The sequence below is a fragment of the Ranitomeya imitator genome, chromosome 3 (genome assembly GCF_032444005.1).
Source record: "Ranitomeya imitator isolate aRanImi1 chromosome 3, aRanImi1.pri, whole genome shotgun sequence".
NCBI classification, from domain to species: domain Eukaryota; kingdom Metazoa; phylum Chordata; class Amphibia; order Anura; family Dendrobatidae; genus Ranitomeya; species Ranitomeya imitator.
In genome coordinates this window covers 401,296,501-401,322,268 of record NC_091284.1, presented here as the reverse complement: position 1 = coordinate 401,322,268, position 25,768 = coordinate 401,296,501, and the positions used below count along the sequence as shown (strand labels likewise).

The 25,768-nt window shown below is 45.6% G+C and overlaps 1 protein-coding gene across 3 annotated transcripts in view; it reads right to left on the bottom strand.

Annotated features, from left to right (window-relative positions):
- The window catches only part of INPP5B (inositol polyphosphate-5-phosphatase B), a 299,917-nt gene that overhangs the window by 203,231 nt on the left and 70,918 nt on the right, over nt 1-25,768 (bottom strand). For all 3 annotated transcript variants that reach the window (XM_069757108.1, XM_069757101.1, XM_069757102.1), the window contains one exon: nt 13,545-13,655. In XM_069757108.1, the coding sequence (XP_069613209.1) occupies nt 13,545-13,655 (111 nt within the window). The remainder of the gene's footprint in view (nt 1-13,544; nt 13,656-25,768) is intronic.

Sequence of the window (25,768 nt, the reverse complement as noted above, 5' to 3'; positions counted from 1 at the left end):
TGGGGTATGTGCACTTTATAACTGTGTTATTTTCTGCAGAGAGGAGTCCTGGCTGGAAGAAGTGATGGTGATCTGCACTGGATGAAGAAGAAAAGCGAAGATGTAGGACTTCAACTACAGACGTCACCGATGAGTCAGTGTGTTACCTGTACACTTACACTATATACTGTATACAGAGCTCCTGTGGGTAATGTCACCGGTGATCACTGTATTACCTGTACATTGACACTATATACAGAGCTCCTGTGTATATTGTCACTGGTGATAACTGTTTTACCTGTACACTATTATACAGCATTTGGGTGTATAATGTCACTGGTGATCCCTGTATTATGTGTACACTGACACAATACATTATATACTATATACAGAGCTCCTGTGTATGTCACTGGTGATCCCTGTATTATGTGTACACTGACACAATACATTATATACTATATACAGAGCTCCTGTGTATGTCACTGGTGATCCCTGTATTACCTGTACACTCACACTATATACAGAGCTCCTGTGTATAATGTCACTGGTGATCCCTGTATTACCTGTACACTGAAACTATACACTATATGCTGTATACAGAGCTCATGTGTATAATGTCACTGGTGATCACTGTATTACCTGTACAAGGACATTGTATACAAAGTACAGATCTCCTCTCTATAATGGCATTAGTATTTTTTTTTAATTAATGATCAGTATTGTAGTATTTAGTCACTATGTGGTGGTAATATGTGATCCGTTCTGTTATGATAAGGTAATTCAGTACCACAATGGACATAGAGGTCAGAGCACATTGTTGTGAATTCTGTGGCTGAGTTCACTTCTGTGGTCACAAGTGGTATTGCAGTCTCTGGGCTTCCTCCCTCAGGTGTTTTGGTGAGCTCGTTGGCTGCCTTGCTATTTAGCTCCACCTGAGTCTGTCTTCCTTGCTCCTTGTCAATGTTCCAGTGTTGGATCTGAGCTACTGCATCTTTCCTTGGGCCTGCTGCTCTGCTAGATAAGTGCTTCTAGTTTGTTTTCTGTTTTTTCTGTCCAGCTTGTTATTATCTTTTGCTGGAAGCTCTGAGAAGCAAAGGGGTGCACCGCCGTGCTGTTAGTTCGGCACGGTGGGTCTTTTTGCCCCTTTGCGTGGTTTTCGTTTTAGGGTTTTTTGTAGACTGCATAGTTCTCTTTGCTATCCTCGCTCTGTCTAGAATATCGGGCCTCACTTTGCTGAATCTATTTCATTCCTACGTTTGTCTTTTCATCTTGCTAACAGTCATTATATGTGGGGGCTGCCTATTCCTTTGGGGTATTTCTCTGAGGTAAGTCAGGCTTGTATTTCTATCTTCAGGCTAGTCAGCTCCTCAGGCAGTGCCGAGTTGCATAGGTAGTTGATAGGCGCAATCCACTGCTGCTTCCAGTTGTGTGAGGATAGATCAGGTACTGCAGTCTACGGAGATTCCACGTCTCAGAGCTCGTCCTATTGTTTTGGGTTATTGCCAGATCTCTGTATGTGCGCTGATTACTGCACGCTGTGTTGCCTGATTGCCAGCCATAACAGTACAAGGAGCCCTTCAATGATTTCCAATAGAGGGAAAAAAGAAATCCTGACATCATTTTTTTTTCTTAGCTCTGTCTTCAGTCTTTTTTTTCCCCTAGACATTAGAGTGCTTCAGGACACAGCTGTGGACATGGATATTCAGGCTCTGTGCTCCTCAATGGATAATCTCGTTGTAAATGTACAAAAGATTCAAGATACTATTGATCAGAAATCGATGCTAGAACCAAGAATTCCGATTCCTGATTTGTTTTTTGGTGACAGAACTAAGTTCCTGAGCTTCAGAAATAATTGTAAGCTATTTTTGGCCTTGAAACCTCATTCTTCTGGTAATCCTATTCAACAGGTTTTGATTATTATTTCTCTTTTGCGCGACGACCCACAGGACTGGGCGTTTTCTCTTGCACCAGGAGATTCTGCATTGAGTAATGTTGATGCATTTTTCCAGGCGCTGGGATTGCTTTACGATGAGCCTAATTCAGTGGATCAAGCTGAGAAAAATCTGCTGGCTTTATGCCAGGGTCAGGATGATGTAGAAGTATATTGTCAGAAATTTAGAAAATGGTCAGTACTCACTCTGTGGAATGAATCTGCACTAGCGGCTTTGTTCAGAAAGGGTCTCTCTGAAGCTCTTAAGGATGTAATGGTGGGATTTCCTATGCCTGCTGGTTTGAATGAGTCTATGTCCTTGGCCATTCAGATCGGTCGTCGCTTGCGCGAGCGTAAATCTGTGCACCATCTGGCGGTATTGTCTGAGAGTAAGCCTGAGCCTATGCAGTGCGACAGGACTATGACTAAAGTAGAACGGCACGAACACAGACGTCTGAACAGACTGTGTTTCTATTGTGGTGATTCTACTCATGCTATTTCTAATTGTCCTAAACGCACTAGGCGGTTCGATAGCTCTGCCGTTATTGGTACTGTACAGTCCAAATTCCTTTTGTCCATTACCTTAATGTGCTCTTTGTCATCATATTCTGTCATGGCGTTTGTGGATTCAGGCGCTGCCCTGAATCTGATGGATTTGGATTATGCTAAACGTTGTGGATTTTTCTTGGAGCCTTTGCGGTGTCCTATTCCGTTGAGAGGAATTGATGCTACACCTCTGGCCAAGAATAAGCCTCAGTACTGGGCCCAGCTGACCATGTGCATGGCTCCTGCACATCAGGAAGTTATTCGCTTTTTCGTACTGCATAATTTGCATGATGTGGTCGTGTTGGGGTTGCCATGGCTACAAACCCATAATCCAGTATTGGATTGGAACTCTATGTCGGTAACCAGCTGGGGTTGTCAGGGAGTACATGGTGATGTTCCATTTTTGTCTATTTCGTCATCCATTCCTTCTGACATCCCAGAGTTCTTGTCGGACTTTCAGGATGTATTTGAAGAGTCCAAGTCTGATGCCCTTCCTCCGCATAGGAATTGTGATTGTGCTATCGATTTGATTCCTGGTAGTAAATTCCCTAAGGGTCGTTTATTTAATTTGTCCGTACCTGAACACACCGCTATGCGCAGTTATGTGAAGGAGTCCCTGGAGAAGGGACATATTCGCCCATCGTCGTCACCATTGGGAGCAGGGTTCTTTTTTGTAGCCAAGAAGGATGGTTCGCTAAGACCGTGTATTGATTACCGCCTTCTTAATAAGATCACTGTTAAGTTTCAGTATCCCTTGCCATTGATTTCTGACTTGTTTGCTCGGATTAAGGGGGCTAGTTGGTTTACTAAGATTGATCTTCGTGGTGCATATAATCTGGTGAGAATCAGGCTGGGAGATGAATGGAAAACGGCATTTAATACGCCCGAGGGTCATTTTGAGTATCTGGTGATGCCGTTCGGACTTGCCAATGCTCCATCTGTTTTTCAGTCTTTTATGCATGACATTTTCCGTGAGTATCTGGATAAATTCTTGATTGTTTACTTGGATGACATTTTGATCTTCTCAGATGATTGGGAGTCTCATGTGAAGCAAGTCAGAATGGTTTTCCAGGTACTGCGTGCTAATTCCTTGTTCGTGAAGGGATCAAAGTGTCTCTTCGGTGTGCAGAAAGTTTCATTTTTGGGGTTCATCTTTTCCCCTTCTACTATCGAGATGGATCCGGTTAAGGTTCAGGCCATCCAGGATTGGACTCAGCCGACATCTCTAAAAAGTTTGCAGAAATTCCTGGGCTTTGCTAATTTTTATCGTCGCTTCATCTGTAATTTTTCTAGCATTGCCAGACCATTGACCGATTTGACCAAGAAGGGTGCTGATTTGGTTAATTGGTCTTCTGCTGCCGTGGAAGCTTTTCAGGAGTTGAAGCGTCGTTTTTGCTGTGCCCCTGTGTTGTGTCAACCTGATGTTTCTCTTCCGTTCCAGGTCGAGGTTGATGCTTCTGAGATTGGTGCAGGGGCGGTTTTGTCACAGAGAGGTTCTGGTTGCTCAGGGTTCAAACCATGTGCTTTCTTTTCCAGGAAATTTTCTGCTGCTGAGCGTAATTATGATGTGGGCAACCGAGAGTTGCTGGCCATGAAGTGGGCATTCGAGGAGTGGCGTCATTGGCTTGAGGGTGCTAAGCATCGCGTGGTGGTTTTGACTGATCATAAGAACCTTACTTATCTTGAGTCTGCCAAGCGCTTGAATCCTAGACAGGCCCGTTGGTCGTTATTTTTTGCTCGTTTTGATTTTGTGATTTCATACCTTCCGGGCTCTAAAAATGTGAAGGCGGATGCTCTGTCTAGGAGTTTTGTGCCCGACTCTCCGGGGTTATCTGAGCCGGCGAGTATCCTCAAGGAAGGAGTCATTGTGTCTGCCATCTCCCCTGATTTGCGAAGAGTGTTGCAGAAATTTCAGGCTAATAAACCTGATCGTTGTCCGGCCGAGAAACTGTTCGTCCCTGATAGGTGGACTAGTAAAGTTATCTCTGAACTTCATTGTTCGGTGCTGGCCGGTCATCCAGGAATCTTTGGTACCAGGGAGTTGGTTGCTAGATCCTTCTGGTGGCCATCTCTGTCACGGGATGTGCGTGCTTTTGTGCAGTCCTGTGGAATTTGTGCTAGGGCTAAGCCCTGCTGTTCACGTGCCAGTGGGTTGCTTTTGCCCTTGCCGGTCCCGAAGAGGCCTTGGACACATATTTCGATGGATTTCATTTCTGACCTTCCCGTTTCTCAGAAGATGTCTGTCATTTGGGTGGTCTGTGATCGCTTTTCTAAAATGGTCCATCTGGTGCCCTTGGTTAAATTGCCTTCCTCCTCTGATTTGGTGCCTTTGTTCTTCCAGCATGTGGTTCGTTTACATGGCATTCCTGAGAATATTGTTTCTGACAGAGGTTCCCAGTTTGTCTCGAGGTTCTGGCGAGCCTTTTGTGGTAGGATGGGCATTGACCTATCTTTTTCCTCGGCCTTCCATCCTCAGACTAATGGCCAGACCGAACGAACCAATCAGACCTTGGAAACATATCTGAGATGTTTTGTTTCCGCTGACCAGGATGATTGGGTGTCATTTTTGCCGTTGGCTGAGTTCGCCCTTAATAATCGGGCCAGCTCGGCTACCTTGGTCTCTCCATTTTTCTGCAATTCTGGGTTCCATCCTCGTTTCTCTTCAGGACAGGTTGAGTCTTCGGACTGTCCTGGTGTGGATTATGTGGTGGACAGGTTGCAGCAGATCTGGACTCAGGTAGTGGACAATTTGACCTTATCCCAGGAGAAGGCTCAGCTTTTCGCTAATCGCAGACGCCGTGTGGGACCCCGACTTCGTGTTGGGGATCTGGTTTGGTTATCTTCTCGTCATATACCTATGAAGGTTTCCTCTCCTAAATTTAAACCTCATTTTATTGGTCCGTATAGGATTTCTGAGATTCTCAATCCGGTGTCTTTTCGTCTGACCCTCCCAGACTCCTTTTCCATACATAATGTATTCCATAGGTCGTTGTTGAGGAGATACGTGGCACCTATGGTTCCATCTGTGGAGCCTCCTGCCCCTGTTTTGGTGGAGGGGGAATTGGAGTATATTGTGGAGAAGATTTTGGATTCTCGTGTCTCTAGACGGAAACTCCAGTATCTGGTCAAATGGAAGGGTTATGCTCAGGAAGATAATTCCTGGGTTTTTGCCTCTGATGTCCATGCCCCAGATCTTGTTCGTGCCTTTCATGTGGCTCATCCTGGTCGGCCTGGGGGTTCTGGTGAGGGTTCGGTGACCCCTCCTCAAGGGGGGGGTACTGTTGTGAATTCTGTGGCTGAGTTCACTTCTGTGGTCACAAGTGGTATTGCAGTCTCTGGGCTTCCTCCCTCAGGTGTTTTGGTGAGCTCGTTGGCTGCCTTGCTATTTAGCTCCACCTGAGTCTGTCTTCCTTGCTCCTTGTCAATGTTCCAGTGTTGGATCTGAGCTACTGCATCTTTCCTTGGGCCTGCTGCTCTGCTAGATAAGTGCTTCTAGTTTGTTTTCTGTTTTTTCTGTCCAGCTTGTTATTATCTTTTGCTGGAAGCTCTGAGAAGCAAAGGGGTGCACCGCCGTGCTGTTAGTTCGGCACGGTGGGTCTTTTTGCCCCTTTGCGTGGTTTTCGTTTTAGGGTTTTTTGTAGACTGCATAGTTCTCTTTGCTATCCTCGCTCTGTCTAGAATATCGGGCCTCACTTTGCTGAATCTATTTCATTCCTACGTTTGTCTTTTCATCTTGCTAACAGTCATTATATGTGGGGGCTGCCTATTCCTTTGGGGTATTTCTCTGAGGTAAGTCAGGCTTGTATTTCTATCTTCAGGCTAGTCAGCTCCTCAGGCAGTGCCGAGTTGCATAGGTAGTTGATAGGCGCAATCCACTGCTGCTTCCAGTTGTGTGAGGATAGATCAGGTACTGCAGTCTACAGAGATTCCACGTCTCAGAGCTCGTCCTATTGTTTTGGGTTATTGCCAGATCTCTGTATGTGCGCTGATTACTGCACGCTGTGTTGCCTGATTGCCAGCCATAACAGCACATACAGTGACCTGACAATAACCTAAAAACATTGAACGAGCTCTGAGACGTGGGAACTCTGCTGACCGCAATCCCTAATCCTCTCCAACCATACTAGAGGCAGCCTTGGATTGCGCCTAACGCTCCCTATGCAACTCGGCACAGCCTGAGAAACTAGCTAGCCTGAAGATAGAAAATAAGCCTACCTTGCCTCAGAGAAATACCCCAAAGGAAAAGGCAGCCCCCACATATAATGACTGTGAGTTAAGATGAAAAGACAAACGTAGAGATGAAATAGATTTAGCAAAGTGAGGCCCGACTTTCTGAACAGAGCGAGGATAGGAAAGGTAACTTTGCGGTCAACACAAAACCCTACAAAAACCATGCAAAGGGGGCAAAAAGACCCTCCGTACCGAACTAACGGCACGGAGGTACACCCTCTGCGTCCCAGAGCTTCCAGCAAGCAGGAAAAAACAAATAGACAAGCTGGACAGAAAAAAACAGCAAACAAAATAGCAAAGCAGAACTTAGCTATGCAGAGCAGCAGGCCACAGGAACGATCCAGGAGGAAACAGGTCCAATACTAGAACATTGACTGGAGGCCAGGATCAAAGCACTAGGTGGAGTTAAATAGAGCAGCACCTAACGACTTCCCCACATCACCTGAGGAAGGAAACTCAGAAGCCGCAGTACCACTTTCCTCCACCAACGGAAGCTCACAGAGAGAATCAGCCGAAGTACCACTTGTGACCACAGGAGGGAGCTCTGCCACAGAATTCACAACACCGTTCATGGTGTGGTGGTATTTGTTCCTTGTATGTGCTAATTTCCGGTCACTTTGGTGGTAATATGTGGTCTGGTCATGGTGTGGCGGTATTTGTTCCTTCTATGTGGAATTATTCGGTCACTATGTGGTGGGAAAATGTGGTCTGGTCATGGCGTGGTGGTATTTGTTTCTTGTATGTGGTATTATTGGTCGCCATGTGGTGGTAATGTGATTCTGTCATGGTGCAGTGGTATTTGTCCCTTGTATGTGGCATTATTGGTCATTTTAAAAATTGAAAAATAAATAAAAATATACCTAAAATTGTATTGGATATTTAAAAAAAAAAAAAAGTTTAACAAGTTACAGTGGAGTAGAGCCGGCCAAAAAAAGTCTACTTTGTCGTGGTGGCGAATTAAAAAATCTTTTGCCCAAAACAAAAGCTGCTGGCTGTATATGTGACCTGGTGATGGGAACTGTTAATGTGTGATTTGTGAAGACGTGGTGCAGAAGTGGAGTTTTTCCAAGAGAGGGTGGTGGGACTGTGGAAGATTCAAGGGGTAGAAATGGGGCTAGGGTGGAGCCAGGGCGGAGTTTCAAGGGGCCCCGAAAATTTTGCCAGTATGGGGCCCCGAAATTCCTAGTGGCTGCCCAGATGCAGAGACAGATTACAGCAATGTGTCACTTACTGGGCTGCTTGTTGTAGTTTTGATAAGAACACTGTTTTGTCAGCAGATTATCACCAGAGGACTAATAAACCTTATTCCATGTAGTCCTTCATATTCATGAACTCTGAATAACACTGCCCCCACCATTGATTGGTAGCTTTCTGCCTATGCACAGTGTACACAGAAAGCTGCCAATCAGTGGTGTGGGTGAGGATACACAGAGCTAAGCATTCAGAGAACTGGTGGATCTGCAGAAGATAAAAGTTTTGATGCTGCATATTTTTGGTGTTGCATTAGATGCGGAAAATCTACATCTAAAAATTGCATATTTTTAGTATGTTTCCATAGCATGTAATATGCACATGACTGTATCAATGAAGTTTCGTCAAAGCAAAATAACAGGAAGAAAACAAAAAAGCTTTAAGCATTTAAGACATGACATGACGAAAAAACACGTAAAAAAATGGATAAAAAAAGTAACCTAATTTACTTAACACCTTCATGATTAGAAGTATTTTCATTTTTGCGTTTTAGTTTTTTGCTCCCCTTTTTATTTTTCCAACAATATGACCATGCGAGGGCTTGTTTTTTTTGTTCTCTATATGCTGAAACTCACCTACCATTATGATTCACCAGGTCATTATGAGTTCATAGCCACCAAACATGTCTAGGTTCATTATTATTTAAGTGGTGAAAAAAAATCTAAACTTTGGTAAAAAAAAAAAAGGCGCCATTTTCCGAGACCTGTAGCGTCTAAATTTTTTCGTGATCTGGGGCTGGGTTAGAGCTTACTTTTTGCACACCGAGCTGATGTATTTACTGATACCATTTTGGTGTAGATACAATCTTTTAATCACCCATTATGAGTGTCATATCCAAGGGGGGGCAGTCGGGGCATGTGCCCCGGGCGCAGCCGACGAGGGCGCCAGCGGGCCGCCTGATGATGCGGCGGTTCAGGGAGGCTCCTCCGCGATCACGGGTGGAACTGCACTTGTCCCACAGCAGAGCCCCTCTACCGCAGAGAGCCGCACACCACAACTATGGCTGCCGCTGCTCTGTGCGCACAGGACCTGTGATGAGGTCACAGGAGGGGAGGAGTCAGGAATCACATGATGAAGGGCCTCCGTGTAGTTCAGGACTCTGCTGGTTGTCATAGTGCTGGAGGAGGGTAAGCTTTTGTGTGGGGTCAGGAGTGGTTTGTGTGGATGTAGCAGAGCCGTGTGTGTGTACGAGGTGTACAGAGCAGAGCCATGTGTGCAAGGTGTATTGAGCGGAGCTGGGTGTACGAGGTGTACAGACTGGAACTGGGTGTGTGCAAGGTGTATGAAGCGGAGCTGGGTGTGTACGAGGTGTACGGAGCGGAACTGGGTGTGTGCAAGGTGTATGGAGCGGAGCTGGGTGTGTACGAGGTGTACAGAGCGGAACTGGGTGTGTGCAAGGTGTATGGAGCGGAGCCGTGTGTGTACTAGGTGTACGGGGCGGAACTGGGTGTGTGCAAGGTGTATGGAGTGGAGCCATGTGTGTACGAGGTGTACAGAGCGGTACTGGGTGTGTGCAAGGTGTATGGAGCGGAGCCGTGTGTGTACGAGGTGTACGGGGCGGAACTGGGTGTGTGCAAGGTGTATGGAGTGGAGCCATGTGTGTACAAGGTGTACAGAGCGGAACTGGGTGTGTGTAAGGTGTATGGAGCGGAGTCGTGTGTGTACGAGGTGTACGGAGCGGAGCCGTGTGTATGTATGAGGTGTACGGAGCAGAGCTGGGTGTGTACAGAGTGGAGCAGTGTGTGCAAGGTGTATGGAGCGGAGTCGTGTGTGTCTATGAGGTGTATGGAGCGGAGCTGGGTGAGTGCAAGGTGCATGGAGGGGAGCCGTGTACGAGGTGTATGGAGCGGAGCCATGTGTGTACGAGGTGTACAGAGCGGAGCCGTGTGTACCAGGTGTATAGAGCAGGGCCGTGTGTGTACGAGGTGTACAGAGCGGAGCCGTGCGTGTATGAGGTGTACAGAGCGGAGCCGTGCATGTACGAGGTGTACAGAGCGGAGCCGTGTGTGTACGAGGTGTACAGAGCGGAGCCGTGTGTGTACGAGGTGTACAGAGCGGAGCCATGTGTGTACGAGGTGTACAGAGCGGAGCCGTGTGTGTACGAGGTCTACAGAGCAGAGCCGTGTGTGTACAAGGTGTACGGAGCGGAGTCGCGTGTGTACAAGCTGTACGGGGCAGAGCTGCATGTGTACAAGCTGTACGGAGCAGAGCCGCGTGTGTACAAGGTGTATGGAGTGCAGCCACATGTGTACGAGGTGTACGGAGCGGAGCCATGTGTGCAAGGTGTACGGAGCTCAGCCGCGTGTGTAGAGGTAACTAGGTGTGGCCATTATACTGTACGCAATATGTGTGTGTGTTTGTGCGTGCATGCGTAGCGCTGCGGGTGAATGTGCAGAGACATAAATGGTTTTGTGTGTGTGTGTACAGGGAGGAGAGGCGAGGGCAATGATGGGGCTGACGGGGAGAGGGCAATAATTGGGATGGAGGAGGAGCAGGAAATGATGGATGTGGTGGAATGGGCAATGATGGAGGTGGCAATGATGGAGGTGGAATGGGCAATGATGGGGTGGGGGGAGGAAATGATGGCGGTGGTGGAATGGGCAATGATGGGGGTGCTGGGGAAGGAGGAAATGATGGAGGTTATGGAATGGGAAATTATGGGGTGGTGGGGGAGAATGCAATGATAGTGGTGGTGGAGAAGGCAAAGATGGAGGTGGTGAAGAGAGCAATGATGGGGTGGGGTAGAGGAAAATAATGGGCATGTATGAGGAAACAGTATTGGGGAATGGGGGGCATGTATGAGGAAACAGTACAGGAGAATGGGGGGCATGTATGAGGAAACAATACTGGGGAATTGGGGGCATGTATGAGGAAACAGTACTGGGGATGGGGGGCATATCTGAGGAAACAGTATGGGGATGGGTGCAGACAGTATGAGGAGCGAACGGGGAATGTATGTGGACACAGCATGAGTAGCGATGTGGAAAATGTTATGTGTACAGAGTACAGGGAGTGAGGGTGATAGGATGTGTGCAGACACAGTATGGGGAGTCAGGTGCACAGGCAGTATAGAAAGTGAGGGGGGAAATATATGAGGAGACAGTATGAGGAAGGAGGTGAATAGTGTGAGGAGACAGTATGGGGGGAGAAAAGTGAGTGGGCACAGAATAGAAACTGAGTAGTGGGGGCGTAGCATGGGGGCACAGCCAGGAGGGGACAGTATACCAAGGAGTGGGGAGTGTGATGAGAGAGTACAGTATAAATACTGGGCCCTATAGGGGGGACACAGTGTGAGAGGAGAGTGTGAAGAGGGGACCGGTATGGAAAGGAGAGGTCAGTGTGAAGAGCATGTACCATAAGAGGGACAGTGTGGGGGTCATATTTTGTGCAGACAATATAGTGAGGGGCAGTTTTTTTTATTCAGGAGCATTATAATGACACTTATATCTTTAGGGGTATCGTGTGCAGATTTTCTGAAAAAGAGTGGAGAAGATGTAAGTCTGCAGACACGAGCTGTGGATGAGAAAACTCATCATGGGGTCTGGACAAGATGAAGAAAAGAAGAACGGCTCCAGAGACGATGTCATCTATAAGGTACCTCGATGTAAATGTTATTTGTGATACTGACTAATTGTCATGTTTTTATTTATGTTAGGAGCATTAAACGGGATGTCCAGGTTTGTGATGAGTCTGCAGTCATTCTTTGTGACTGCAGACTTCTGACTTCTCACAGTGCGCACTGCACACTGTCAGGATTCTCTCGTGCTGGGGATTTACATTCATGCGGTCACGTGCTGACTAGACATGTGTGGCCTCACTCTATGAAAATGAACTGAGCGAGGCTGGGCACGTCTAGTCGGAATGTGGTCAGAGGTATACAAATCACATGCTTGTGCTGACATGACCGTTCACCGGCAAGGGAGAATCCTAAAAGTGTGCAGTGCATTAGCTGTGAGAGTTCAGAAGCTGCGATGTCAGGATTCAGCTCTGCAGGTTCCAGTAGTCGTCACATGGACACTTCACTCAGATGTGATTTTCATACTTGTGGTCCTGTGACAACGAGCTTCTCTTCCTGCTTCTCTGAGTTTTTCACTGAATATTGAGAGCATTAGGGAGAGGAGGTCGTCAGTACATGGCTAAGTGTGCAATTCGCATATGTCCTGGGGGGGAGGGCACCAAACTGAATTCTTGTCCCGGGTGCCAGAATACGCCTCTAGATAGATAGAGACGCCTCTGCCCGTTATTGCATTTTATTGCAATGTAGCGGCGGTTTGAATCTTTTTCTCCACACTCCGTTTAGCGATTTTTTTTTAGTTTGTTTTATTTTGAATGGGGCGAAAGGGGGGTGATTTGAACTTTTATAATTTATAAATTTTTTCAATATTTGTAAAAACATTTTTTTTTTACTTTTTGCACGCTTCAATAGTCTCCATGGAAGATTAGAAGCTGCAATTGTCTGATCGCCTCTGCTACACACAGGGGGTGATCAGATCGCCTGTGTGTAGCAGAAATGCTCACTTGCTATGAGCGCCGACCACTGGGTGGCGCTCATAGCAAACTGGCAATGACAGCCATAGAGGTCTGCTTCAGACCTCTGGTTCTCAGGCCAATTCATCAGTGACCCGCGATCATGTGACGAGGTCACCGATGGGCGGGATTTCTGACGCGCTTCTGGTAAGTACAAATTAAATGCCGCTGTCAGAGATTTAACAGCCCATTTTACAGGGTGGATCACGATTTCACGGCTGGCTCTGTTAGAGACACATGTTAGCTGTTCGCCGGAGCCCACATCAAAGGGAGGGATTCTGATGAGGGCGTATTATTACACACAACGTCGGAAAGAGGTTAATAGATGTGAAAAATCGCCAACATCTACAACCCCTGGCAAAAATTATGGAATCACCGGCCTTGGAGGATGTTCATTCAGTTGTTTAATTTTGTGGAAAAAAAGCAGATCACAGACATGGCACAAAACTAAAGTCATTTCAAATGGCAACTTTCTGGCTTTAAGAAACACTAAAAGAAATCAAGAACAAAAAATGTAGTAGTCAGTAATGGCTACTTTTTTTTGACCAAGCATAGGGAAAAAATTATGGAATCACTCAATTCTAAGGAAACAGTTATGGAATCACCCTGTAAATTTTCATTCCCAAAACTAACACCTGCATCAAATTATCTCTGCTCGTTAGTCTGCATCTAAAAAGGAGTGATCACACCTTGGAGAGCTGTTACACCAAGTGGACTGACATAAATCATGGCTCGAAATGACTTTAGTTTTGTGCCATGTCTGTGATCTGCTTTTTTCAACAAACTTAAACAACTGTATGAACATCCTCCAAGGCCGGTGATTCCATAATTTTTGCCAGGGGTTGTACAACTCCTCAAATACTCATCATGGGAATGTCGCCCAACTGTTACTAAAGAGAGGCGAATCGATGTGCCAATTAGGCCAAATGAGATGGTAAAAAAACTTGTTTCATGATGTTAAATAACCAGATAACATAAAACTGATAAAAATAATAAGTATACATTAATGTACATTTGTTTATATTTATTGAATGTATTTCCATTCATTTTGCAAAAATCCTCAAAATATTTACGCGCTTACCCTGAAGTAACTGACTGAATTTATGTAGAAATTCCTGTGTGTGGGAACCAAATGGAAGCCGAATCTCAAGCTCGGTGTCTGGAGTTTTTATCTTCACCATGATGTCAGAGCCTGAGAGGTAAATAGAAAGATAGCAGACATTTATTATTTTTCTATATACACTTGTGTGAAAAAGTGTTTGCCCCCTTATTGATTTCCTATTCTTTTACATGTTTGTCACACTTAAATGTTTCAGATCACCAAGCAGATTTAAATATTAGACAAAGATAACATAAGTAAACACGAAATGCAGTTTTTAGATAAAGGTCTTCATTATTAAGGTAAAAAGAAATCCAAACCTACAGGTCCCTGTGTGAAAAAGTGACCACCCCACACTATTCCATGTTTTCACCATTTGTGGATAATGGCTATCACTATGGTTCCAGAATTTCTTTGGATCAGGGCATGATGTCTAGCTTTTGAGAATCTTTTGGTCTACTTCACTTTGTCAAGCAGGTCCTATTAAAGTTATTTCTTGATTGAGAGCAGGCGTGGCAGTAATCAGGCCTGGGTGTGGCTAAGGAATTCGAACTCTGCTTCCCTTAAATGTGATAAACCACAGTTAATTTATGTTTTAACCCCTTAGTGACAGAGCCAATTTGGCATTTAATGACTGAGCCAATTTTTACAATTCTGACCACTGTCACTTTATGAGGTTATAACTCTGGAACGCTTCAACGGATCCCGCTGATTCTGAGACTGTTTTTTCGTGACATATTGTACTTCATGTTAGTGGTAACATTTCTTCGATATTACTTGTTATTATTTATGAAAAAAACGGAAATATGGCGAAAATTTTTAAAATTTTGCAATCTTCAAACTTTGTATTTTTATGCCCTTAAATCAGAGAGATATGTCATGAAAAATAGTTAATAAATAACATTTCCCACATGTCTACTTTACATCAGCACAATTTTGGAAACAATTTTTTTTTTGTTAGGGAGTTATAAGGGTAAAAAGTTGACCAGCAATTTCTCATTTTTACAACACCATTTTTTTTAGGGACCACATCACATTTGAAGTCATTTTGAGGGGTCTATATGATAGCAAATAAGGAAGTGTGACACCATTCTAAAAACTACACCCCGCAAGGTTCTCAAAACCACATTCAAGAAGTTTATTAACCCTTTACGTACTTCACAGGGACTGAAACAATGTGGAAGGAAAAAATGAACATTTAACTTTTTTTTGCAAACATTTTAATTCAGAACCATTTTTATTTTATTTTCACATGTGTAAAAACAGAAATGTAACCATAAAATTTGTTATGCAATTTCTCCTGAATAAGCTAATACCCCATATGTGGGGGTAAATCACTTTTTGGGCGCACCGCAGAACTTGGAAGTGAAGGAGCGCCGTTTGACTTTTTCAATGCAGAATTGGCTGGAATTGAGATCGGACGCCATGTCACGTTTAGAGAGCCCCTGATGTGCCTAAACAGTGGAAACCCCCACAAGTGACACCATTTTGGAAACTAGACCCCTTAAGGAACTTATCTAGATGTGTGGTGAGCACTTTGAACCCCCATGTGCTTCACAGAAGTTTATAACGTTGAGCCGTGAAAATAAAAAATCAAATTTTTTCTACAAAAATGATCTTTTTGCCCCCAAATTTTTATTTTCACAAAGGAAACAGGAGAAATTAGACAACAAAAGTTGTAGTGCAATTTCTCCTGAGTACGTCGATACCCAATATGTGGGGGTAAACCACTGTTTGGGCGCACCGCAGAGCTTGGAAGAGAAGGAGTGCCGTTTTACTTTTTCAATGTAGAATTGTCTGGAATTGAGATTGGACGCCATGTCGCGTTTGGAGAGCCCCTGATGTGCCTAAACAGTGGAAACCCCCCACAAGTGACACCATTTTGGAAACTAGACCCCCCATGGAACTTATCTAGATGTGTGGTGAGAACTTTGAATCCCCAAGTGCTTCACAGAAGTTTAGAATGCAGAGTGGTGAAATTAAAAAATATTTTTTTTTTCCACAAAAAAGATATTGTAGCCCCCAAGTTTTTATTTTCACAAGGGTAACAGGAGAAATTGGACCGCAATAATTGTTGTTCAATTTATCCCGAGTACGCTGATGTGCCATATGTGGGGGTAAACCACTGTTTGGGCACACGGCAGAGCTCGGAAGGGAAGGAGTGCCGTTTTGGAATGCAGACTTTGATAGAATGGTCTGTGGGCTGTTGTGAATTCTGTTGTCAAGCTCCCTCCTGTGGTCATGAATGGTACTTCGGCTGGTTCTGTCCATGGGCTTCCTCTGGTGGTTGTGAGTGGGGCTGCGGCTTCTGAGTTTCCTTCCACAGGTGACGAGGTTAATTCGTTAGCTGGCTGCTCTATTTAACTCCACTTAGATCATTGCTCCATGCCACCTGTCAATGTTCCAGTATTGGTCTGTTCGCTCCTGGATCGATCTTGTGACCTGTCTTCTCCAGCAGAAGCTAAGTTCCTGCTTGTTTTTCTCTTGCTTGCTATTTTTCTGTCCAGCTTGCTATTTTGATTTTTGTCTTGCTTGCTGGAAGCTCTGGGACGCAGAGGGGCGCCTCCGCACCGTGAGTCGGTGCGGAGGGTCTTTTTGCGCCCTCTGCGTGGGTTTTTTTTGTAGTTTTTGTGCTGACCGCAAAGTCTCCTTTCCTATCCTCTGTCTGTTCAGTAAGTCGGGCCTCTCTTTGCTAAATCTATTTCATCTCTGTGTTTGTGATTTTCATCTTAACTCACAGTCCTATGTGGGGGGCTGCCTTTTCCTTTGGGGAATTTCTCTGAGGCAAGGTAGGCTTTATTTTTCTATCTTTAGGGCTAGCTAGTTCCTTAGGCTGTGACGAGTTGCATAGGGAGCGTTAGGAGCAATCCACGGCTATTTCTAGTGTGTGTGATAGGATTAGGGATTGCGGTCAGCAGAGTTCCCACGTCCCAGAGCTGGTCCTGTATTATTGTAACTATCAGGTCTTTCCGTGTGCTCTTAACCACCAGGTCCATTATTGTCCTAACCACCAGGTCATAACAGTACAGGTGGCCCAAAGCATTAATGCATCTCAATAGAGGGATAAGAGAAGTTCTGAGACCATTTTTTTTTCTTTGCACTGTGTTTTGCCTTTCTTTTCCCCTAGACCTCTGGGTGGTTCAGGATACAGGTGTAGATATGGACATTCAAGGTCTGTCCTCTTGGATGGATAATCTCACTGCAAGGGTACAAAACATTCAAGATTTTGTGGTTCAGAATCCGATGTCAGAGCCTAGGATTCCAATTCCTGATTTGTTTTTTTGGGGATAGATCTAAGTTTCTGAATTTCAAAAATAATTGTAAATTGTTTCTTGCTTTGAAACCTCGCTCCTCAGGTGACCCTGTTCAACAAGTGAAAATCATTATTTCTTTGATACGTGGCGACCCTCAAGACTGGGCATTTTCCCTTGCGCCAGGAGATCCGGCATTGCGTGATGTTGATGCATTTTTTCTGGCGCTTGGATTGCTTTATGATGAACCAAATTCAGTGGATCAGGCAGAGAAAATCTTGCTGGCTCTGTGTCAGGGTCAGGATGAGGTAGAGATATATTGTCAGAAGTTTAGGAAGTGGTCTGTAGTCACTCAGTGGAATGAATGTGCCCTGGCAGCAATTTTCAGAAAGGGTCTCTCTGAAGCCCTTAAGGATGTCATGGTGGGATTTCCCATGCCTGCTGGTCTGAATGAGTCTATCTCTTTGGCCATTCAGATCGATCGACGCTTGCGTGAGCGTAAAGTTGTGCACCATTTGGCGGAATTATCTGAGCATAGACCTGAGCCTATGCAATGTGATAGGACCTTGACCAGAGCTGAACGGCAAGAACACAGACGTCGGAATGGTCTGTGTTTTTACTGTGGTGATTCCACTCATGCTATCTCCGATTGTCCTAAGCGCACTAAGCGGTTTGCTAGGTCTGCCACCATTGGTACGGTACAGTCGAAATTTCTTTTGTCCGTTACTCTGATTTGCTCTTTGTCATCCTATTCTGTTATGGCATTTGTGGATTCAGGCGCTGCCCTGAATTTGATGGACTTGGAGTTTGCTAGGCGCTGTGGTTTTTTCTTGGAGCCCTTGCAGTATCCTATTCCATTGAGAGGAATTGATGCTACGCCTTTGGCCAAGAATAAGCCTCAGTACTGGACCCAATTGACCATGTGCATAGCTCCTGCACATCAGGAGGATATTCGCTTTTTGGTGTTGCATAATCTGCATGATGTGGTCGTTTTGGGGTTGCCATGGCTACAAGTCCATAATCCAGTATTGGATTGGAAATCTATGTCTGTGTCCAGCTGGGGTTGTCAGGGGGTACATGGTGATGTTCCATGTTTGTCTATTTCGTCATCCACCCCTTCTGAAGTCCCGGAGTTTTTGTCGGATTACCGGGATGTATTTGATGAGCCCAAATCCAGTGCCCTACCTCCTCATAGGGATTGTGATTGTGCTATTAATTTGATTCCTGGTAGTAAGTTTCCTAAGGGCCGACTGTTCAATTTATTTGTGCCAGAACATGCCGCTATGCGGAGTTATATAAAGGAATCCTTGGAGAAAGGTCATATTCGCCCGTCGTCATCACCGTTAGGAGCAGGGTTCTTTTTTGTGGCCAAGAAGGATGGTTCTTTGAGACCTTGTATTGATTACCGCCTTCTTAATAAAATTACAGTCAGGTTTCAGTATCCTTTGCCGCTGCTGTCTGATTTGTTTGCTCATATTAAAGGGGCTAGTTGGTTCACCAAGATAGATCTTCGAGGGGCGTATACTCTTGTGCGTATTAAACAGGGCGATGAATGGAAAACAGCATTTAATACGCCCGAGGGTCATTTTGAGTACCTGGTTATGCCATTCGGGCTTTCCAATGCTCCATCAGTGTTTCAGTCCTTTATGCATGACATCTTCCGAGAGTACCTGGATAAATTCCTGATTGTATATTTGGATGATATTTTGGTCTTCTCGGATGATTGGGAGTCTCACGTGAAGCAGGTCAGAATGGTGTTCCAGGTCCTTCGTGCAAATTCTTTGTTTGTGAAGGGGTCAAAGTGTCTCTTTGCAGTTCAGAAGGTTTCATTTTTGGGTTTCATTTTTTCCCCTTCTACTATCGAGATGGACCCTGTTAAGGTCCAGGCCATTTATGATTGGACTCAGCCGACATCTGTGAAGAGTCTGCAAAAGTTCCTGGGCTTTGCTAATTTTTATCGTCGCTTCATCAGTAATTTTTCTAGTGTTGCTAAACCGTTGACTGATTTGACCAAGAAGGGTGCTGATGTGGTCAATTGGTCTTCTGCGGCTGTGGAAGCTTTTCAGGAGTTGAAGCGTCATTTTTCTTCTGCCCCTGTGTTGTGCCAGCCAGATGTTTCGCTCCCGTTTCAGGTCGAGGTTGATGCTTCTGAGATTGGAGCAGGGGCTGTTTTGTCGCAAAGAAGTTCTGATGGCTCGGTGATGAAACCATGTGCCTTCTTTTCTAGAAAGTTTTCGCCTGCTGAGCGCAATTATGATGTTGGCAATCGAGAGTTGTTGGCCATGAAGTGGGCATTCGAGGAGTGGCGTCATTGGCTTAAAGGAGCAAAGCATCGCGTGGTGGTCTTGACGGATCGCAAGAATTTGACTTATCTCGAGTCTGCCAAACGGTTGAATCTTCAACAGGCTCGTTGGTCGCTATTTTTCTCCTGTTTTGATTTTGTGGTTTCGTACCTTCCGGGCTCTAAGAATGTGAAGGCTGATGCCCTGTCAAGGAGTTTTGTGCCCGACTCTCCGGGTGTTCCTGAGCCGGCGGGTATTCTCAGAGAGGGGGTAATTTTGTCTGCCATCTCCCCTGATTTGCGGCGGGTGCTGCAAAAATTTCAGGCTGATAGACCTGACCGTTGCCCAGCGGAGAAACTGTTTGTCCCTGATAGGTGGACGAATAAAGTTATCTCTGAGGTTCATTGTTCGGTGTTGGCTGGTCATCCTGGAATCATTGGTACCAGAGATTTGGTGGCTAGATCCTTTTGGTGGCCGTCTTTGTCACGGGATGTGCGTTCTTTTGTGCAGACCTGTGGGACTTGTGCTCGGGCTAAGCCCTGCTGTTCTCGTGCCAGTGGGTTGCTTTTGCCCTTGCCGGTCCCGAAGAGGCCCTGGACGCATATTTCTATGGATTTTATTTCGGATCTCCCTGTCTCTCAAAAGATGTCGGTCATTTGGGTGGTTTGTGATCGCTTCTCTAAGATGGTCCATTTGGTACCCTTGTCTAAATTGCCTTCCTCCTCTGATTTGGTGCCATTGTTTTTCCAGCATGTGGTTCGTTTACATGGCATTCCGGAGAACATCGTTTCGGACAGAGGTTCCCAGTTTGTTTCGATGTTTTGGCGATCCTTTTGTGCTAGGATGGGCATTGATTTGTCTTTTTCCTCGGCTTTCCATCCTCAGACAAATGGCCAAACTGAACGAACTAATCAGACTTTGGAAACATATCTGAGATGCTTTGTTTCTGGTGATCAGGATGATTGGGTGTCCTTTTTGCCTTTGGCTGAGTTCGCCCTTAATAATCGGGCCAGCTCGGCTACTTTGGTTTCGCCATTTTTCTGCAATTCTGGTTTCCATCCTCGTTTCTCTTCAGGGCAGGTTGAGTCTTCGGACTGTCCTGGTGTAGATACTGTGGTGGATAGGTTGCAGGAAATTTGGACTCATGTGGTGGACAATTTGACATTGTCCCAGGAGAAGGCTCAACGTTTCGCTAACCGCCGGCGTTGTGTTGGTCCCCGACTTCGTGTTGGGGATTTGGTTTGGTTGTCATCTCGTCACGTTCCTATGAAGGTTTCCTCTCCTAAGTTTAAGCCTCGTTTCATTGGTCCGTATAAGATTTCTGAGGTTCTCAATCCTGTGTCATTTCGTTTGGCCCCTCCAGCTTCTTTTGCCATCCATAATGTGTTACATAGGTCGTTGTTGCGGAGATACGTGGCGCCTATGGTTCCCTCCGTTGATCCTCCTGCCCCGGTGTTGGTCGAGGGGGAGTTGGAGTATGTGGTAGAGAAGATTTTGGATTCTCGTATTTCGAGACGGAAACTCCAGTATCTGGTTAAGTGGAAGGGTTATGGTCAGGAAGATAATTCCTGGGTTTTTGCCTCTGATGTTCATGCTGCCGAACTTGTTCGTGCCTTTCATTTGGCTCATCCTGATCGGCCTGGGGGCTCTGGTGAGGGTTCGGTGACCCCTCCTCAAGGGGGGGGTACTGTTGTGAATTCTGTTGTCAAGCTCCCTCCTGTGGTCATGAATGGTACTTTGGCTGGTTCTATCCATGGGCTTCCTCTGGTGGTTGTGAGTGGGGCTGCGGCTTCTGAGTTTCCTTCCACAGGTGACGAGGTTAATTCGTTAGCTGGCTGCTCTATTTAACTCCACTTAGATCATTGCTCCATGCCACCTGTCAATGTTCCAGTATTGGTCTGTTCGCTCCTGGATCGTTCTTGTGACCTGTCTTCTCCAGCAGAAGCTAAGTTCCTGCTTGTTTTTCTCTTGTTTGCTATTTTTCTGTCCAGCTTGCTATTTTGATTTTTGTCTTGCTTGCTGGAAGCTCTGGGACGCAGAGGGGCGCCTCTGCACCGTGAGTCGGTGCGGAGGGTCTTTTTGCGCCCTGTGTGTGTTTTTTTTTGTAGTTTTTGTGCTGACCGCAAAGTCTCCTTTCCTATCCTCTGTCTGTTCAGTAAGTCGGGCCTCTCTTTGCTAAATCTATTTCATCTCTGTGTTTGTGATTTTCATCTTAACTCACAGTCATTATATGTGGGGGGCTGCCTTTTCGTTTGGGGAATTTCTCTGAGGCAAGGTAGGCTTTATTTTTCTATCTTTAGGGCTAGCTAGTTCCTTAGGCTGTGACGAGTTGCATAGGGAGCGTTAGGAGCAATCCATGGCTATTTCTAGTGTGTGTGATAGGATTAGGGATTGCGGTCAGCAGAGTTCCCACGTCCCAGAGCTGGTCCTGTATTATTGTAACTATCAGGTCTTTCCGTGTGCTCTTAACCACCAGGTCCATTATTGTCCTAACCACCAGGTCATAACAGTGGGCGTTATGTTGCGATTGCAGAGCCCCTGATGTACCTAAACAGTAGTAACCCCCCACAAGTGACCCTATTTTGGAAACTAGACCCCCCAAGGAACTTATCTAGATGTGTGGTGAGAACTTTGAATGCCCAAGTGCTTCACAGAAGTTTAGAATGCAAAGTTGTGAAAAAAAAAAAAAAATTTCCACAAAAACGATTTTGTAGCCCCCAAGTTTTTATTTTCACAAGGGTAAAAGGAGAAATTGGACCACTAAAGTTGTTGTCCAATTTATCCCGAGTACGCTGATGCCCCATATGTGGGGGTAAACCACTGTTTGGGTGCACTGCAGAGCTCGGAAGGGAAGGAGCGCCGTTTTGGAATGCAGACTTAGATAGAATGGTCTGTGGGCGTTATGTTGCGTTTGCAGAGCCCCTGATGTACCTAAACAGTAGTAACCCCCCACAAGTGACCCCGTTTTGGAAACTAGACCCCCCAAGGAACTTATATAGATGTGTGGTGAGAACTTTGAATGCCCAAGTGCTTCACAGAAGTTTAGAATGCAAAGTTGTGAAAAAAAAAAAAATTTCCACAAAAAATGATTTTGTAGCCCCCAAGTTTTTAATTTTCACAAGGGTAACAGGAGAAATTGGACCTCTAAAGTTGTTTTCCAATTTATCCCGAGTATGCTGATGCCAAATATGTGGGGGTAACCCACTGTTTGGGCGCACAGCAGAGCACAGAAGGGAGGGAGCACCATTTGACTTTTTGAGCGCAAAATTGGCTGTCGTGTTTGCAGACCCCCTGATGTACCTAAACAGTGGAAACCCCCAATTCAAGCTCCAACCCTAACCCCAACACACCCCTAACCCTAATCCCAACCCGATCCATAATCCTAATCACTAACCCTAGCGATAATCACAACCCTTACCCCAAAACAACCCTAATGTCAACCCTAACCATAACCCTAATCAAAACCCTAAATCCAACACACCCCTAATCCTAATCTCAACCCTAACCTCAAACCTAACCCTAATCCCAATACACCCCTAATCACAACCCTAACCTTAACCCTAATCCCAAACCTAACCCTAATCCCAAGCGTAACCCTAATGCCAACCCCAACCCTAATCCAAACCCTAACCCTAATCCCAACTCTAACCCTAACTTTAGCCGCAACCCTAGCCCTAACTTTAGCCCCAACCCTAACCCTAGCCCTAACTTTAGCCCCAACCCTAACCCTAGCCCTAAGGCTACTTTCACACTTGCGTCGTTTGGCATCCGTCACAATCCGTCGTTTTGGACAAAAAACAGATCCTGCAAATTTGCCCGCAGGATGCGTTTTTTGCCCATAGACTTGTATTGCCGACGGATCGCGACGGATGGCCACACGTTGCGTCCATCGTGCACTGGATCAGTTGTGTTTTGGCGGACCATCGGCACAAAAAAAGTTCAATGTAACGTTTTTTTGTACGTCGCGTCCGCCATTTCTGACCGCGCATGCGTGGCCGTAACTCCGCCCCCTCCTTCCCAGGACATAGATTGGGCAGCGGATGCGTTGAAAAACTACACCCGCTGCCCATGTTGTGCACAATTTTCACAACGTGCGTCGGTATGTCAGGCCGACGCATTGCTACGGCCCCGTACCGACGTAAGTGTAAAAGAACCCTAACCCTCAATTTAGCCCCAACCCTAACCCTAAATTTAGCCCCAACCCTAACCCTAACCCTAGCCCCAACCCTAACCCTAATTTTAGCCCCAACTGCTCTTCTCCTACTGGCCGGCAGATGGCGACAGATGGCGGGCGCACTGCGCATGCGCCCGCCATTTTCTTTCCCCATGAAGACGCCGGCGGGCAGGAGAGGACGCAGGAGGACCCAGGGACACCGGTGAGTATAATAGGGTCCCCGAATCCCCCTATTTCTCTGTCCTCTGATGTGCGATCACATCAGAGGACAGAGAATTACACATTGCTTTTTTTTTTGCGGTCGCCGGTAAACAGTTAATTACCGGCGATCGCAAAACAGGGGTCGGTAAAACCGACCCCGATCATCTTCTTTGGGGTCTCAGCTACCACCGGCAGCCGAGACCCCAAAGATTCTCCCAATGCCGGCCGCCGGAAAAAGATGGCGGCGCCCATCGGGAGCCACGAGGAGCACCGGGGGAGACAGGTGAGTATCGGGGGGCTATCTGGGACCCCTTTTCTCTGTCCTCTGATGTGCGATCACATCGGAGGACAGAGAAATTAAAAGGGAAATCGCGTTTTTTTTGCGATCGCCGGTAAATGGTTAATTACCGGCGATCGCAAAAACGGGGTCGGTAAAAAACCCCGAATCATGTTCTCTGGGGTCTCGGCTACCCCCGGCAGCCGAGACCCCGGAGAAAATCGGACTCTGGGGGGCGCTATTTACTTTTTCCACAGCGCAGTTAATTAACGGCGCTGTGGTTTAAGTACCCTTAACTGCCGCCGTTAAAAGGCGTATCGGCGGTCGTTAAGGGGTTAAGTGGGGTGTACCTGTTAAGATGCATCAGTGACATCAGCGCTAATCACTGAAGCTGCCACTCGCAGTCGTGCTGAACTGGGATGACCTCTGGAGCGTCGGAAAATGAACTGGCATTTTCCCATGCTCGAGAGTTCAGTGCAGGTCAGGCTGTGAGGGAGCACAGCTTCCGCTCCCAGCATCTCCTCATTCGCCAGTAGTTTTCTGCCAGGGCAGTCACATCTTGGCACCGTCCTGGTTGAAAACTGTATATACCCCAGATATGGATTATGGCGTGGGACAAAACAATGGACAGGTATGGTATATTGTTGTATTATTATTTCAGGAGATCGAGGGCGTCGCAAGGATTAAGAGTAACAATAAAATGGTCAAACTGTGTTGTGTTTTATTTTATTAAAAGACTTTATTCCGGCTGTGTCTTTATTTAACATGTACCAACTATAGGATTAGTAATGGATATGTGTCTTACTGACACCTCTCCATTACTAAGGCAGGCTTGATGTCACCTTTCAACACAAAGGTGACATCAAACCCACAACTATTACCCCACTTGCCAACCCTACAGGGCAAGTGGAAAGAGCGAGGCTAAATGCCGGAATTGGCGCATCTTACAGATGCGCCTTTTCTGGGGCGGCTGAGTGCTGATGTTTTTAGCCGGGGGGGGGGGGGAGGGGGCAACATCCATGGCCCCTTTCTAGGCTTTTAATATCAGCCCACAGCTGTCTGCATAGCCTTTGCTGGTTATTAGTTATGGGGGAACCCAACGTCATTTTGTTTGGGGTCCCCCATTTTAATAGTAGAGCCTTCCCAGGCTGTAAACATCTGCCCCCAGTCGCTGGCTTTCTCTATGCTGGTTTTCAAAATTGCGCGGTAGCCCACGACATTTTTTTCCAATAAACAATCGTTTATTAATTAAATACATGTCCAGTAATTTGCACACACACTGTACTAATTGTATTTCTCACTGACATCTATATATCTACCTATTCTATATGTATTTACTGTTTGTAATCCATCTCTTCTATCCTGTCGACTCCTGCAGTGATTTTACAGAAGCCAGCAGATGAATTACCGGCTTTTATTCTATCTATCTTTCAGTTCAATATAAATATATATGTGTGCGTGTGTTACTGACATGTGTATATGTATGTATATATATATATATATATATATATATATATATATATATACACACACACACACAGTACAGCCCAGAAGTTTGGACACACCTCATTTAAAGATTTTTCTGTATTTCCATGACTATGAAAATTGTACATTCACACTGAAGGCATCAAAACTATGAATTAACACATGTGGAATTATATACTTAACAAAAAAGTGTGAAACAACTGAAATTATGTCTTATATTCTAGGTTCTTCAAAGTAGCCACCTTTTGCTTTGATGACTGCTTTGCACACTCTTGGCATTCTCTTGATGAGCTTCAAGAGGTAGTCACCGGGAATGGTTTTCACTTCACGGGTGTGCCCTTTCACATTCAATAAGTGGGATTTCTTGCCTTATAAATGAAGTTGGGACCATCAGTTGTGTTGTGCAGCAGTCTGGTGGATACACAGCTGATAGTCCTACTGAATAGACTGTTAGAATTTGTATTATGGCAAGAAAAAAGCAGCTAAATAAAGAAAAACGAGTGGCCATCATTACTTTAAGAAATGAAGGTCAGTCA